We start from the raw sequence: 12,863 nt of genomic DNA, 5'->3' as shown, positions 1-12,863 counted from the left end.
TATTTTGTCAGATATTAGAATTGCAATGCCTGCTTTTTTCTTACTACCATTCTCTTGGTATATTTTTTTCCATTCTTTCACCTTAATATAGTGCCTGTCCTTAAAAGTGAGATGAGTTTCTTGCAGACAACAAAAAGATGGGTTTTTTTTTCTTAATCCATTCACTTAGTCTGTGTCTTTTGAGTGGGGAGTTCAGCCTGTTAATATTTAAGGTTATTAATGAAAGATGCATATTGAATCCTATCACTTTTATATCTGTTTTCATTCTTGATATAGCTGTACTTTTCCACAGTTATACCTTCATTGAACTTCTTTCAGCAACCCCTTGTGTATAGTTATTCATTTCTTCCTCTCTTTGTATTGCTTCCAGAACTCTCTCAAGGGCTGGTTTTGTGGACATGAACTCCTTCAGCCTATTTATGTCATGGAAGATTTTTCTTTCCCCTTCAACTACAATAGACATTTTGGCTGGACATAGTAATCTGGGTTTGCATCTGTGGTCATTTAACACTGGAAATACTTTGGTCCAGGCTCTTCTGGCTTTCATAGTTTGCATTGAAAAGTCAGCTGTGATCCTAATGGGTTTTCCTTTATATGTGACTTATTGTTTCTCTTTTGCAGCTTTCAGAATTTTCTCTTTCAGCTGTAATCCTAATGGGTTTTCCTTTATATGTGACTTGTTGCTTCTCTCTTGCAGCTTTCAGAATTATCTCTTTGTTTTGTACATGTAGTGTTTTTACTATGATGAGCCGTGGAGTGTATCTTTTCTGGTCCTGTCTGTTTGGTGTTCTATGTGCTTCTTGTATTTGTATGGGTATGTCTTTCTTTAATTTGGGGAGATTTTCTTCTATGATTCTTTTGAAGATCTGGTGCATGCCATTATCTTGGGATTCTTATCCTTCCTCTATGCTTATTTTTTGTAAGTTTGGTCTTTTTATGGTGTCACACAATTCCTACATACTCCATTCTTGTGCTTTCTTAAATTTTTCATATTCTTTGCTTGAGTGGTCTAGTTCCTCCATTTTATCTTCCTGTCTTGATACTCTGTTTTCCATGTCAGTCATCCCATTGATGAGGCTTTCTCATGTCCTTTCTAATTGGCTTACTGAGTGTTTCACTTCCTTCTTCATTTCAGCCTGAGTAGTTTTCAATATTTCTAGCTCTTTTCTGAATTCATTCAGAAGTTTATCCCTATCTTCCTTCAGTTCTTTCATTTCTTTGTGTGTTCTTTAAATTCACTGAATTCTTTTATCATGTTTATAATTGTTCTTTTGAGTTCCATGTCCTGCATTATCTCTAGGGGGTTCTCATTGTACTCCTCTAGAGGACTATTGGTATTTCGTGGGGATATATTATTTTGGTTTTTCTTGTTATTATTTTTTCTCTGTGATTTTGACATGTGAATTTCTTTTGTAGTTTGATTCTTGTGTGAGACTCAAGCCTTCAAGTTTAGGTCTGCTTCTTTTTGTAAACTTTATGCGCCTTTGTGGTTTAGTTGTTTGGCATGAAAAGCTGCTTTGTCTAAGCTTCTTGTTCTTTTGATTTTATATTGGAGTGGCCAGATTGCTTTTTTCTTCAAAAGTTCCCACAGAGGCCCAAGTTGGATGAGGATCAGATGCTCTCAGGCTTTCTCCTAAGGTCTGGATCCCTCTTGGAAAGATGTTGTCCTCAGGAATTTGGGGGTTGGACTGGCCTGGGAGCCCGGCCCAGGAAAATGCTATGCCACCCAGAGTTACAAAGGGAAATATCAGTGGGAAGAGGCCCCAAGGGCTCCTGGGGACTGCAGGGAGGAATTGGGTTGGTCTAGATGCAAAGGATCAGCAAGCTGAGATGTCAGCCCTGGTGTCCAGGAAAGAGGTGATAGGTTGTGCAGCCCAGGGAAGTAGAGGGAGGTGAGGGCAGGCCCAGGCCCAGAGGGGTCTGGGGGCTCCAAGAGGAATTAGGTTGGTCTGGTTGCAAAGGATCAGGAAGCAGTGGTGGTTCCCCAGGTATCTGGGGTGCCAAGACAAGGAATGGGACAGGACCCAGGCTAGGAGCAGAGACGGGAGGGGGAGACGAGAGGGTGAATGAGGCTGAGGAGTCGAGTAGCAGAGTGCCCGATGGACTTACCAAGGAGAGAGACTAGTGGGTTGTGCAAGCCCAGGGAAGCAGAGGGCCGTGAGGGCAGAATCAGGCCCCGAGTGCTCCTGGGGACAGCAAGTAGGAACTGGGTTCTTCTAGATGCAAGGGATCAGGAAGCAGTGGTGGTTCCTGGGGCCAAGAGGTCAGTCCCGGTGTCCAGGAAAGAGGCTGGTGGGTTGTGCAGCCCCAGGAAGCAGCGGGAGGTAAGGCCGGGACCAGACCCCAGAGGGCTCCCAGGAGAGAGGCTGGTGAGTTGTCAATAATTATACTTTTAACCTAGGTTAAATATGTGCTTACAATTACTAATGAAAGGGACAAAAGCCCTCAAATTGCCAGACTTTTTAAAGTAGAACAAAACGTGAAGGGTTTTGGAGCTAGACCTTTGAATGGTCACTCCAGTCCTCATTTTATTTTATCTAATAATTAAAATCATTTGGCAGCAGAGTCAGTCTTTGTTATTAGCTCAAGGTGGAGCTACAAGATGAACAACCAGGTATAGTGTGGGTTTTGCTTTTTAATTTTTTTTCCTAGTAAAAAAAATCTGAGAGAGAGCACTAAAGATAGAAATAAGCTTACCTGCCTACTTGGTAAAGGATTGCGGTTTTGTTAAGCCTGATTTGGACCAACCACAAATGTTTTGCTAAAAGTATTTAGCATTTGGCTGCTTACTTGTCAAATGGCCTTGGGAAAGATACACAGCTGCAATGATAAAATTGGGGATCTTATATGATTATTTTGAAAGTTAATGGAATATTTGTATTGTGCTTTGTACAGGTCAGAGCCAGGCAGATAGTCATCTGGCTGGATAATCCCCACTGCCCTCCATGCCAGCCCTTTCCTTCCTCCACACACATCCACTGGCCTTGCTTCTGTTATCTCTGTTTTTCTTTTCTTAGCTGAAATATTAGCTAGAAAAAGCTAATGTCACAGCAAAAAAATTACCAACCTACAGTTGAAGCACTGTTCTAAGTTCATTGAACACCTCAAACCAGCATACAAAGCCCCAACCCTTATGCAGTTTGCATTCTAAGGAGCACACTTTGGCACGTAGGGATTATTGATGCTATGCCTCCAGCTGCAGTTGCCTCAAAGCTGTGTCTCTTGTCATTTGGGTGACTCATCATTGCCACTGGGAATTATTTTTGCAATAAGGTTTTAGAACATCAGTAGTTCAGGATGTTTGCTTTCTGCCCCTCCTTCTGAATCTTCATTCTCTGTCTTCTATAATCTTTTGCCTTGTGTATTTGACCATAAAGATATCTTTACCCATGCTACATTTGTTTTCCTCCTTAGCAGCGTTCAAATTCTGTTAACTCAGTCCCTTTCATCTGAGGTATGCTTTATGTCTCCATGGGATAAAGGGAGGACCATTCGGTAGCCACCAACTTTACCATAGCACTGTGCATTGGTCAGTGCCCGGTTGAGTTATACATCTCTCTTTCTTGTTAGATTGTTGGCTGTGATCACCAGCTGGGAAGCACCATCAAGGAGGATAACTGTGGGGTCTGCAACGGAGATGGGTCCACCTGCCGGCTGGTTCGAGGGCAGTATAAATCCCAGCTCTCTGCAACTAAATGTAAGATACTACAGAGATGGGCAATCTTTGTATTCTTTGACTTGTTATCCAACCCTAGCTTAGCTGTAACCCCCCTCAGCAACGGGGGGATAAAATAACCAAAATAGAGAACAGTTTGAAAGTGTTCCTACTTTGTAGATTAGCTTATGTTGGGCAAGTCAGACTACCAGGTAACTTTCCTTCTGAGGAACCACAGGAGAAGACTAGGCATGGGCCTGGAAACACATGAGCTTTTCTGTGCAACACAAGGGCAAACTGCATCACAGCCCATCATACCTATTGTAGTACAGTGTGCCCAGTAAAACACAGCAGAGCAAGTAGGGAAATCAATACAAATTCACCCCTACGACAGTGAAATCACATGGCCTTCATTCACAAAATGGACTGTGTTCAGTGCTAACAGAAATGCTTTCAGAATTAATATTGGGCCACAGTTATGTGAAGCCATTTAATATCTTTATGTCCTGATCTCCCAAGTAGATCTGTGCTAGTACATGTATGTGCTTCAAATTTCACATGGTCATTTCATATAGTTTTTCTAACAATTTTGTGAGCAAAGTAGTGTTAATTTCCTTGTTACGGAGGAGATGACCAAGACCCACCCAGATTGTATGACTTGTCCAGGTCACATTACAAGCCAATATTTGAGCCCAGAATCTTATTCCAGTGTCTAAATACTTACACATTCCTCTGAACTGTCTTTATGCTGCTGAGTAACTGGAGTCAGATAATTATATAACAGATGAATAGATCAACCCAGTGGACCCAGGGCTCCTACCTAGTTGATTCCTGAAGGGTGTATGGCAAGGAGTGGAGTCACATATTAATATGATTATCTTATAATAGTTTTCTCTGTGATGAGCACTGTTCTGGGTATGGCTAGAAGTAAGACAGCCCTTGTACCCAAGGACGTGCATTTCCAGAATTGTTTTGGCCTTCTCTGGCCTATTAGTTACATTATACACAATCCTTCAATAGATCCTTGACAGAGTATCTCTTTCCATTTGTCTTCCCTGGCTTGGGAAAAGAGAATGAATTTTTTTACTGAGTGTGGTTTTGTTCTCTTTACTTGTTGACTAGTTAGAGGAAAATAATTGACATATGGAAGGTATGTGGCTTTAAATTGACTTGTAGGTCAAGAGGAATGGAAGATACAGTTATTCTGGTATATACTAGAGAACTACTCAGAGAAGCCCTAAAAAGGCATCTTGCCAAAATGGGGAGCCTATAGGGATGAGAAGTCAGAAGACAGACCAGAGACTTTGAAACACATGAAGTATTGGTGATGCCAGCTTAGGGATCTCTCCACATTTTCACTCCCCTGGAGGTAGTGAAAAGTGAGATTCTGTGAAAAATTAGAAAGTAAAAAGACTCTGGCAGAGAGAATGAAGGATGAGGTAACTCAGACATTGATATAATACTTTCAGACAAGATTTCTCTTTGGTCATGTTTGTTGGTAGCTTCTTTTATAAGATGAAGAATTAAGGAATTTAGAAGATGGAATCCAGAAATGGATAGAGGCATTAATTCTTTTCTAAACCTCTGAAGTTCTGGTTGGGTACTTGGAAAACATGTATTTAAAAGGTTACTCTTGGGGCTGGAGAGATTGCTCAGTGGTTAAGAGCACTGACTGTTCTTGCAGAGGACCTGGGTTTGATTCCCAGCACCCACATGAACTGTCCTTAACTCCAGTTCCATGGGAATCTAAAGCCCTCTTCTGACCTCTGCGACATTGCATGATACGGGTGCACTCTCATACATGCAGGCAATACACTCATACACGTAAAATAAAAACAATAAAATATTTTTAATTGGTTACTCTTAACTCTTTATGTAATACTAAAGATAGTATTATTTAGTATCTATTTATCACATAGTTGAATCACTGTTCATTATCCAGAGATATAGGAATCGATTGTCATTCAGCACAATGTGGGCATCATGACTGAGTACAGCAGCTGCGATACGGTGACTTCTGAGAATACGTCTTAACAGTGAGAGCCTCCTGGTATTATCATACCTCCACCTTCCTGTTCCCATCAAGGAGTCAGAGTACTGCTCCATAGATATTTCTTATACCCCTTCTATTAGGGGGTGATTAGTGATCCTTGGGCCCTGAATCTTTCCAAAGAAGGAATAACAGCTCCGATGGAATAAACTAACACAAATTGAGGGCTATATGTCGTCTTCAGCACTCAATGAACAGGGAGGGCTCTATTCAACACTGACAGTGGGTCAGTTATATAATGCACAACCTGATGATTATACATAATGGCAAAATGCAATTGATTCATTTACCTTAGCCCTGATGATGCCTCATGACAAAATGATTTATATCAATAACCCAGCATGCGCATGCCCCTCACCACAATCTATAGCAGATGCTGAGCGAACTGCCTCATGTTTTCTCCACCCCAGAAGAATCTCCTGCCCTGTATTTACAGACTTCGAAGCAGCAGCGGTGATTGGCTGCTCTACAAGCCAGTGTGCTGGCCAGGTGAGCACACTCCACCCACAAGGCCTCGGGGGAGTGCGGCCAGGTCTCTTCCCAGATCCAGCCAGAAGGAGCCATAAGCCAACCCCATCCTTCTTTCCAGCTCCCAGCGCTCAGCGGCCCCACACTGAACTAATTTTCTTTCTATTTATAGCTGAGGGTTTTTTCTTCTGTTAGACTCAGAGGAACAAAGGGGAAACAGAAGAGCGGAGAGAAACCATGGTAGAAAGTGCCAGAAGGAACAAAAAAAATGAGGAGGAACTTACCGAATGGCTGTCATTTGCCATTGAATACAAAGGAAGCCGTATCTTGACCAGAAGATATTATAATGGCCTATTAGAGATGCAGATCATGGAGAGCACATGCAGAACCTGGGCGCCATTTCCTCCTTTTCTCCAAAGAAAAGACTGTCCACTAATAATGTTCAGTCTTCCCTTTTCCTAGTCATTTACTGACTTCCCCAGCCCAGTAAGAACAAGTAATTCACTGGCATTATCTTGATTTTGAGTCTGTCAATTTAAAGACTATTTTTCTCTCACAAGCTTTATTGACATGTGCTATATTATGTGTTTTCCTACTGGACTCAGATAATCTTTAGACTTAGATTCAGCCCATTTGCTACCCATTTAGATCCAGTCTACAGCGCTCTCAGATGTACCTGTATGTTCGGAAACCCACCAGCATGTCTCAAAGCTCTCTTCCCACATTCCCCGGGTGGCAAAGGAATTATCTTAATTTATATTAAGATAAAGTGAAGCTCCTAATACCCGAGGATATTTTTCTCAGACATCGACTCACACTGATTTATAATGGCTATGAGTTAACATACCTTCCTTCTAGTTCAAAATGTTTGGGGTGAAGTATGTTAAAACATAGGGCCTCTGAAGTATAAAATATATATAAATTTTTAAAAGAAAGCAGCAACAAAATTCGCCCCTGTACCCGGCAGCTTTAGGCTGTACTCATGAGCCACTCACGGATGCATATTTGTTCATTCCGCAGCAAGTATTTACTAGATAGTACTGTGTGCTGGGAATTGTTCACAGTACTATAAACAGTGGAGAACAAAACAGACCAAACAGAAGTCCATTTCTCACATCGGACTTACATACTATGTGAGGAATATACAGACAAACGGATAAACTAATAAAATGCGTGTGCCATTGAGTAGTAGGAGGGATGGCAAAATAAGTTGAGGAAGGAGAACCTAAAACACGAATGGGCTGCTACTCAAGGGTTCTGGAGAAGAGCTGCAATTTTTAATAGATTAGTAAGAAAGGGACTGGCTGACTAGAAATTTGAACACTGATTTGATAGAGATGAGAGGATGGCATGATGCAAACGTCAGGGGAAGAGAATGGCAGACGGGAAGAAGGGAAAATGCAGTGGTCTCGGAGTATGTGCATTTGTGAAAGTGAGTGCAGCTAAAGTGAGGAATTCGAAACGCCTAGAGAATGAGGAAGGCAGGAAGACAGTGGAGTGAGGAGTGACATGAGCAGTCTAGGGTTTTGCAAGGAGTGCATCTTAGTATGAACGAGTCAAGAAGTCATGGAGGATTTTAAGCAGGAGAATGACTTAATTTGGTTTACCTTACTTGCTTTGTTTTTATTTGGGTTTTGAAACAGGCTTTCACTATATAGCTCCCGCTGGCCTGGAACTCGCTATGTAGACTAGGCTGGCCTCAAACTCATAGAGCTCTGCCTGCCTCTGCCTCCTAAATGCTGGGATTAAAGGCAAGCATCACCGTGCCTGACTAATTTACTTTTTGAAAGGCTCCCTCTCCCTCTTTGGAATCAGAGCCTGGTTGACCATGGAAATAGGAAAAGGTACTACAGCAGGCCAGGCCAAGGATGAGGATGACTTGGAACAGTAGCAGTGAACAAGACAGGAAATGGTCAGGGTCTACTGTACTCCAAGAATCTAAGACACCATCGACTGATAGATGTTCCATTACTTCATGTGTTACAGAAGGAAGAGACTGTCATTGAAACCAAAACCTAGGACACAATGCTTTCTGACCACTTAGGGTTTTTATGTCATACCTCATAATTTTAGAAATGTCTGCTTTACATGTGGGTGCGTTTAATCATATAATTACTCTTGTATATATGAAAAAGTAAGATACAACTGGAGTAAAACTAACAGAAAACTTTTTCTCAGCTCTGACCTCTTTAAATTTCTTGATTCTATAGTGTAAGAAGAATCCACAAAAGAAATAAAATCCTTTGGCTTGAATCCCATAAAAATGTTTTGAGTGTAATAGGCATTTTAAAAAATAGCATATTGGATGTGTTCAGTTCTGTAAGTTTTTACAGATACATATACCTATGCCCCAAGGCCATGAACAACTTCATCATTTCCAAAGTTCCTTTATGTCCCTCGCTCCCTCCTGCCACTTCTCGCACATGTCTCTAAGGTTCTTTTCCACTACAGATTAGATTGTGCTTGTTAGAGTTCACCGTGCCTTAGGTATTCATTACTATCTGGCTTCCCTCATTCAGCATTATTGTTTTGAGATTCACTAACACCATAGTAGGTATCAGTAACACTTTTTATTTCTTGAGTAGTCCTTTCTTTGTATGCCAGACACTTCTGCTGTTCACACTTTGAAGCTATTAACAAATAACTATGCTATGAATGTTCATGCTATGAACATTCGTGTGCCCAACTTTGAATGGACATGTCAGTTCATTTTTCTTGAATAAATGCCTAGCATTAGGATGGCTGGATGGTAGGTATGTGCTTCCCATTTTTAGAGATGGCCAAACTGTTTTCCAAAGTGGTTTACAGTTTCTCATTTCTTCAATAATGTTTGGGAGATTCACTTGAATTCTTGCCATTACTGGACTAGCCAGGTTTCTTTTTTAATTTAATTAGTTTTTAGATAATTGCCCACACACATGCAGCACATACTGATCACTCTCATCTCTGCACACTATCACTCTGTCAATCTCCCTTCCTCCCTACAAATATCTCTCTCACATTCATGATTGTTCATTTTCTTATGTGACCCAATGAGATAAACCAGGGCTGTCTACGTGAGCAGAGTTATATGTTGGAGTCTTGTAGGCTCAGAAGTGGGTACACAACTTTAGACGCTGGTTCCCCCTCTCTGAGAGTCCATATACAGTCAATAGTTCAGATGTAAAGGATAGGGCCCCATGAGCCCTTCTCCTCCCCTGACTTATTGTTGATAGGGCTGGTCTCAAATGACCCAGCTTAGGTAGCTACAGTTGTTGCAAGTTAATAATTGCAAGAATTGCCAGGCATTGTGGTGCATGCCTTTAATCCCAGCACTCAGGAGGCAGAGGCAGGTCTTGATCTCTCTGTGAGATCAAGGCCACCCTGGTCTATATAATGAGTTCTAGGCCAGCTGGAGCTACAGGGAGAATCTGCTTCAGTAAAAGGCCAATAATAATAATAATTTAAGTAGTTGTGTCATTTGGTATTTCACAGCCATTCACCCTATCTTCCAACTCTTACAACTTCCTGCCCACTCTTCCACAATGTTCTCTGAGTCTGAGCCTTAAAGGGGATGGTATACAGGTCTTGTTAAGGGTGGGCTGACAACTGTTACTTATTTTTAGTTTTTAGCCATTCTAAGTAGCTCATCGTTGTTTAATTTACATTTTCCTAATGCCTAATGATGTTGAACGTCTTTTCCTGTTTTAGTTTATAACTGCTGCTATCAAAAAATGACTGCAAATAATAAAGCAACATAAATGTATTATTTCACAATAATGTGGATCCAAAACGGGTTTCATCAGTCTGCTGACAGGACTGCCTAGGAAGCATTGAAGATAAATCCGTTTTCTTTCTGTCTTGATTTTCTCCTTTCTGAAAGCCATACCTACTCCTGGGCCTGTTCAAAGCTAGCAGCATAGCCTCTTTACGGAGACTCTCTGACTCTAACCTCCTCTGCTGCTTCCCTTTTTTAAAATAACGTATGTGATTCCACTTGTATTATCCAAGATACTGATGATCTCTATTTTAAGGTCAAGTGGTTAACAATTTTAATTCTTTTTTTGAATTTTTTTATTATTTTTATGTGTGTTGCCTGCATGTATGTAAATGAACCCCATGTCATGCAATGCCCACAGAGGTCAGAAGAAGGCATCATACCTCCTGGACCTGGAGTTCCAGACAGTTGTTACCCACTGTGTGAGTACTGGGAACCAAACCCAGGCTCTCTGCAAGAGTAGTCAATGCTCTTAACTGCTGAGCCTTCTCTCCAGCCCCAGTAATCTTAATTCTTAAGAGAGAAGGAAAAAAAGGAGAGAAAGACTATGTTAGTAGTTTGATTTCTTCAAAACTGTTTAACATTATCTTTTGTCAAGTGAAAACGTTTAACTTAGATGAAGCCGAGTTGACACGTGTTTTCTTTCTTTCATGTGCTCTGCTTCTCACGTCTCACAACTCCTTGCCTAACCTCATCCTGTATTTTCTCCCAAAGGCAGAGTTTAATATTTTTGCCTTTATGTCTGTGACTTATTGACAGTTATTTTGTATAAGGTATAATTTGCATATCTAGTTTGATTTTGGATGTCTAATGCTTCCAAAACCATATCTTGAAAAGACAACCTTTTTTTGTAAATCCCCTTTAAATGAAAACATTGTTAGAATTCCATGGGACATTTCTGCATCCCAGTTTTGCTGTCTTGGTTACCAGAGTTATAAAGTAAGTCTCAAAATTAGGTAATGTAATCCTACAGCTTTTAATTTTTCTTCAATTGATACTAATATTGTTTATTCTACCCTGGTTTCTTACCTCCCATGCAAGTTTTATAGTCTGCTTGTCCATATCTGCAAAACTCTCCCCAGGACTTTGGCTAAATTATGTTAATTCTACAGACTGCTTCAGCAGAGAGGGGAGTAACTGGCAACTTTAGTATATTAAGTCATTTGGCCTATGAGGATTTCATGTCTCTTCATTATTGATGTCTAATTTAATTTCTTTCATCAGCAATTATTAACTTTCAGCATGCAGATCCTATGCCTTTTATATTATACCTTTTGTAGTTTTTCAGCAATCACAAATGTATTTATTTTTCTTTCCAGTGGTATATTGCTAGTTTATACAAACATGGTTGATTATTGTGTTAATCATGCATTTTGTTGTTTTGATAAATTCACTTAATAGTCCTATGAGTTTTTAGTAAGTTACTGGGATTTTTTTTACATAATCATGTTATTTATAAATATTATTTTGCTTCCTTTTTAAAGTGTGAAATTTCTTTTATATTATTTTATTATTTTCATTTTTATTGAATTTGGAAAATTTCATACGATGTGTTTTGATCATATTTAGACCCTTCCCCTATCTGACCTCTCTTATAGCCCCCCTGCCAGATTTCATGTACCCTGTTGTATATATCAAAACCTATCGTATCGTTTGTGTCCCCAGATATCCTTTAGTATGTGTCCATCCACTGAAGCCTATTTAATCTAACATCACACTCTTAACTGATGCTTCTTCTCCCAGCAGTTATCAGTTGGCGATAGTTCTTCAACTAAGATTGGAGTTTCTTATCCACCTCCCCACTCTATTCTGGGATTCTGTCTGACTTGAGCTTGCATGGGTCTTGTGCCTGCTGTGAATTCATATGAGTAACTTATCAGTTGTCTGGAAAACTCTGTTTCCTTGTATTCATCCACCACCTCTGACTCTTACACTCTTTCCATCCCCTCTTCCATGATGGTCCCTGAACCTTGGGTGGCGGAGGTTTCATAGAGGTGTCCTGTTCAGGGATAGGCACTCTGCAGTCTCTGGTTTAATCACCATCTGTTGTATAAAGAAGCTTCACTCACGAGAGTTGAGATGCATTAACATTCTTCAGCCTCCTGTTCACTATATTCTATGAGCCTTAGGTGTCGAGGTCACATTGTCAATGTGTCACCTACAGCTTGGCACCTCACAGACACTTAGTCTCTGAATTTGACCAGGTGTAGGACTTTGTAATAGTCTCCATCTGTTGCAAAAAGAAACTTCCTTGATGAGCAGTGAGAGGTACAGTTGTCTGTAAATATAAGGATCCATATTTAGAATACAGTAAGAAATTATGTTGGTCTAGATATGTGGTTAAAGAAGGCTTTTCTCTAGGGTCTGTGACCTCTCCAGCCATGTATATTTGGCTATGTTTACAGTATCACACACGAATTCCTTCCCATTTAGTAGGTCTTCTTCATTTTCAATTTGTGAGCCAGTTATTTCTTTTTCTGGACTCATTTTGATGAATTGGTATGATCATGTGACTTTTCTTATTTAACCTTTTCTTGTGATGGATTACATTAATTGGTTTTTTTCAAACAAAGAACCAGTCTTTCATTTCTAGAAAAAAACTGTCCATGGTCTTATTAACAAACTAAGATAAAATGGTCCTAAGATAAACTCTATGTAGTGATGGTCATTCTTCTGTAGATTGATGATCTATTTGCTAGTATTTCGTTGAGAGTTTTTACATCTTTTTCATGAAACACATTCTCTTTTTTGTACTATCCAGTTGATTTTTATATCTACAAAATGCTTACCTAATACAATGAATTAAGAAATGCTCCCTTGTATTTTATTTTCTGGGAAAGATTTGTGGAATTGATGTTATTAGTGATATCTATTATTCCTTCAGGTGCTTGGTAGCATTCATCAGTTAAATCTTATAGGGCTAAAGTTTTTTT

The 12,863-nt window shown here is 40.1% G+C and overlaps 1 protein-coding gene across 9 annotated transcripts in view; it reads left to right on the top strand.

Moving 5' to 3' along the window:
• Positions 1-12,863, top strand: part of Adamtsl1 (ADAMTS like 1) — a 429,521-nt gene that overhangs the window by 170,039 nt on the left and 246,619 nt on the right. For all 9 annotated transcript variants that reach the window (XM_008845544.2, XM_029569590.1, XM_029569591.1 and 6 more), the window contains exon 5: positions 3,571-3,697. In XM_008845544.2, coding sequence (XP_008843766.1) covers positions 3,571-3,697 — 127 coding nt within the window. The remainder of the gene's footprint in view (positions 1-3,570; positions 3,698-12,863) is intronic.

Source organism: Nannospalax galili, unplaced genomic scaffold, assembly GCF_000622305.1.
Source record: "Nannospalax galili isolate Female #2095 unplaced genomic scaffold, S.galili_v1.0 scaffold1082, whole genome shotgun sequence".
NCBI lineage: Eukaryota > Metazoa > Chordata > Mammalia > Rodentia > Spalacidae > Nannospalax > Nannospalax galili.
Note: the sequence above shows the minus strand (reverse complement) of the source record. Positions and strands in the feature narration are given on the sequence as shown.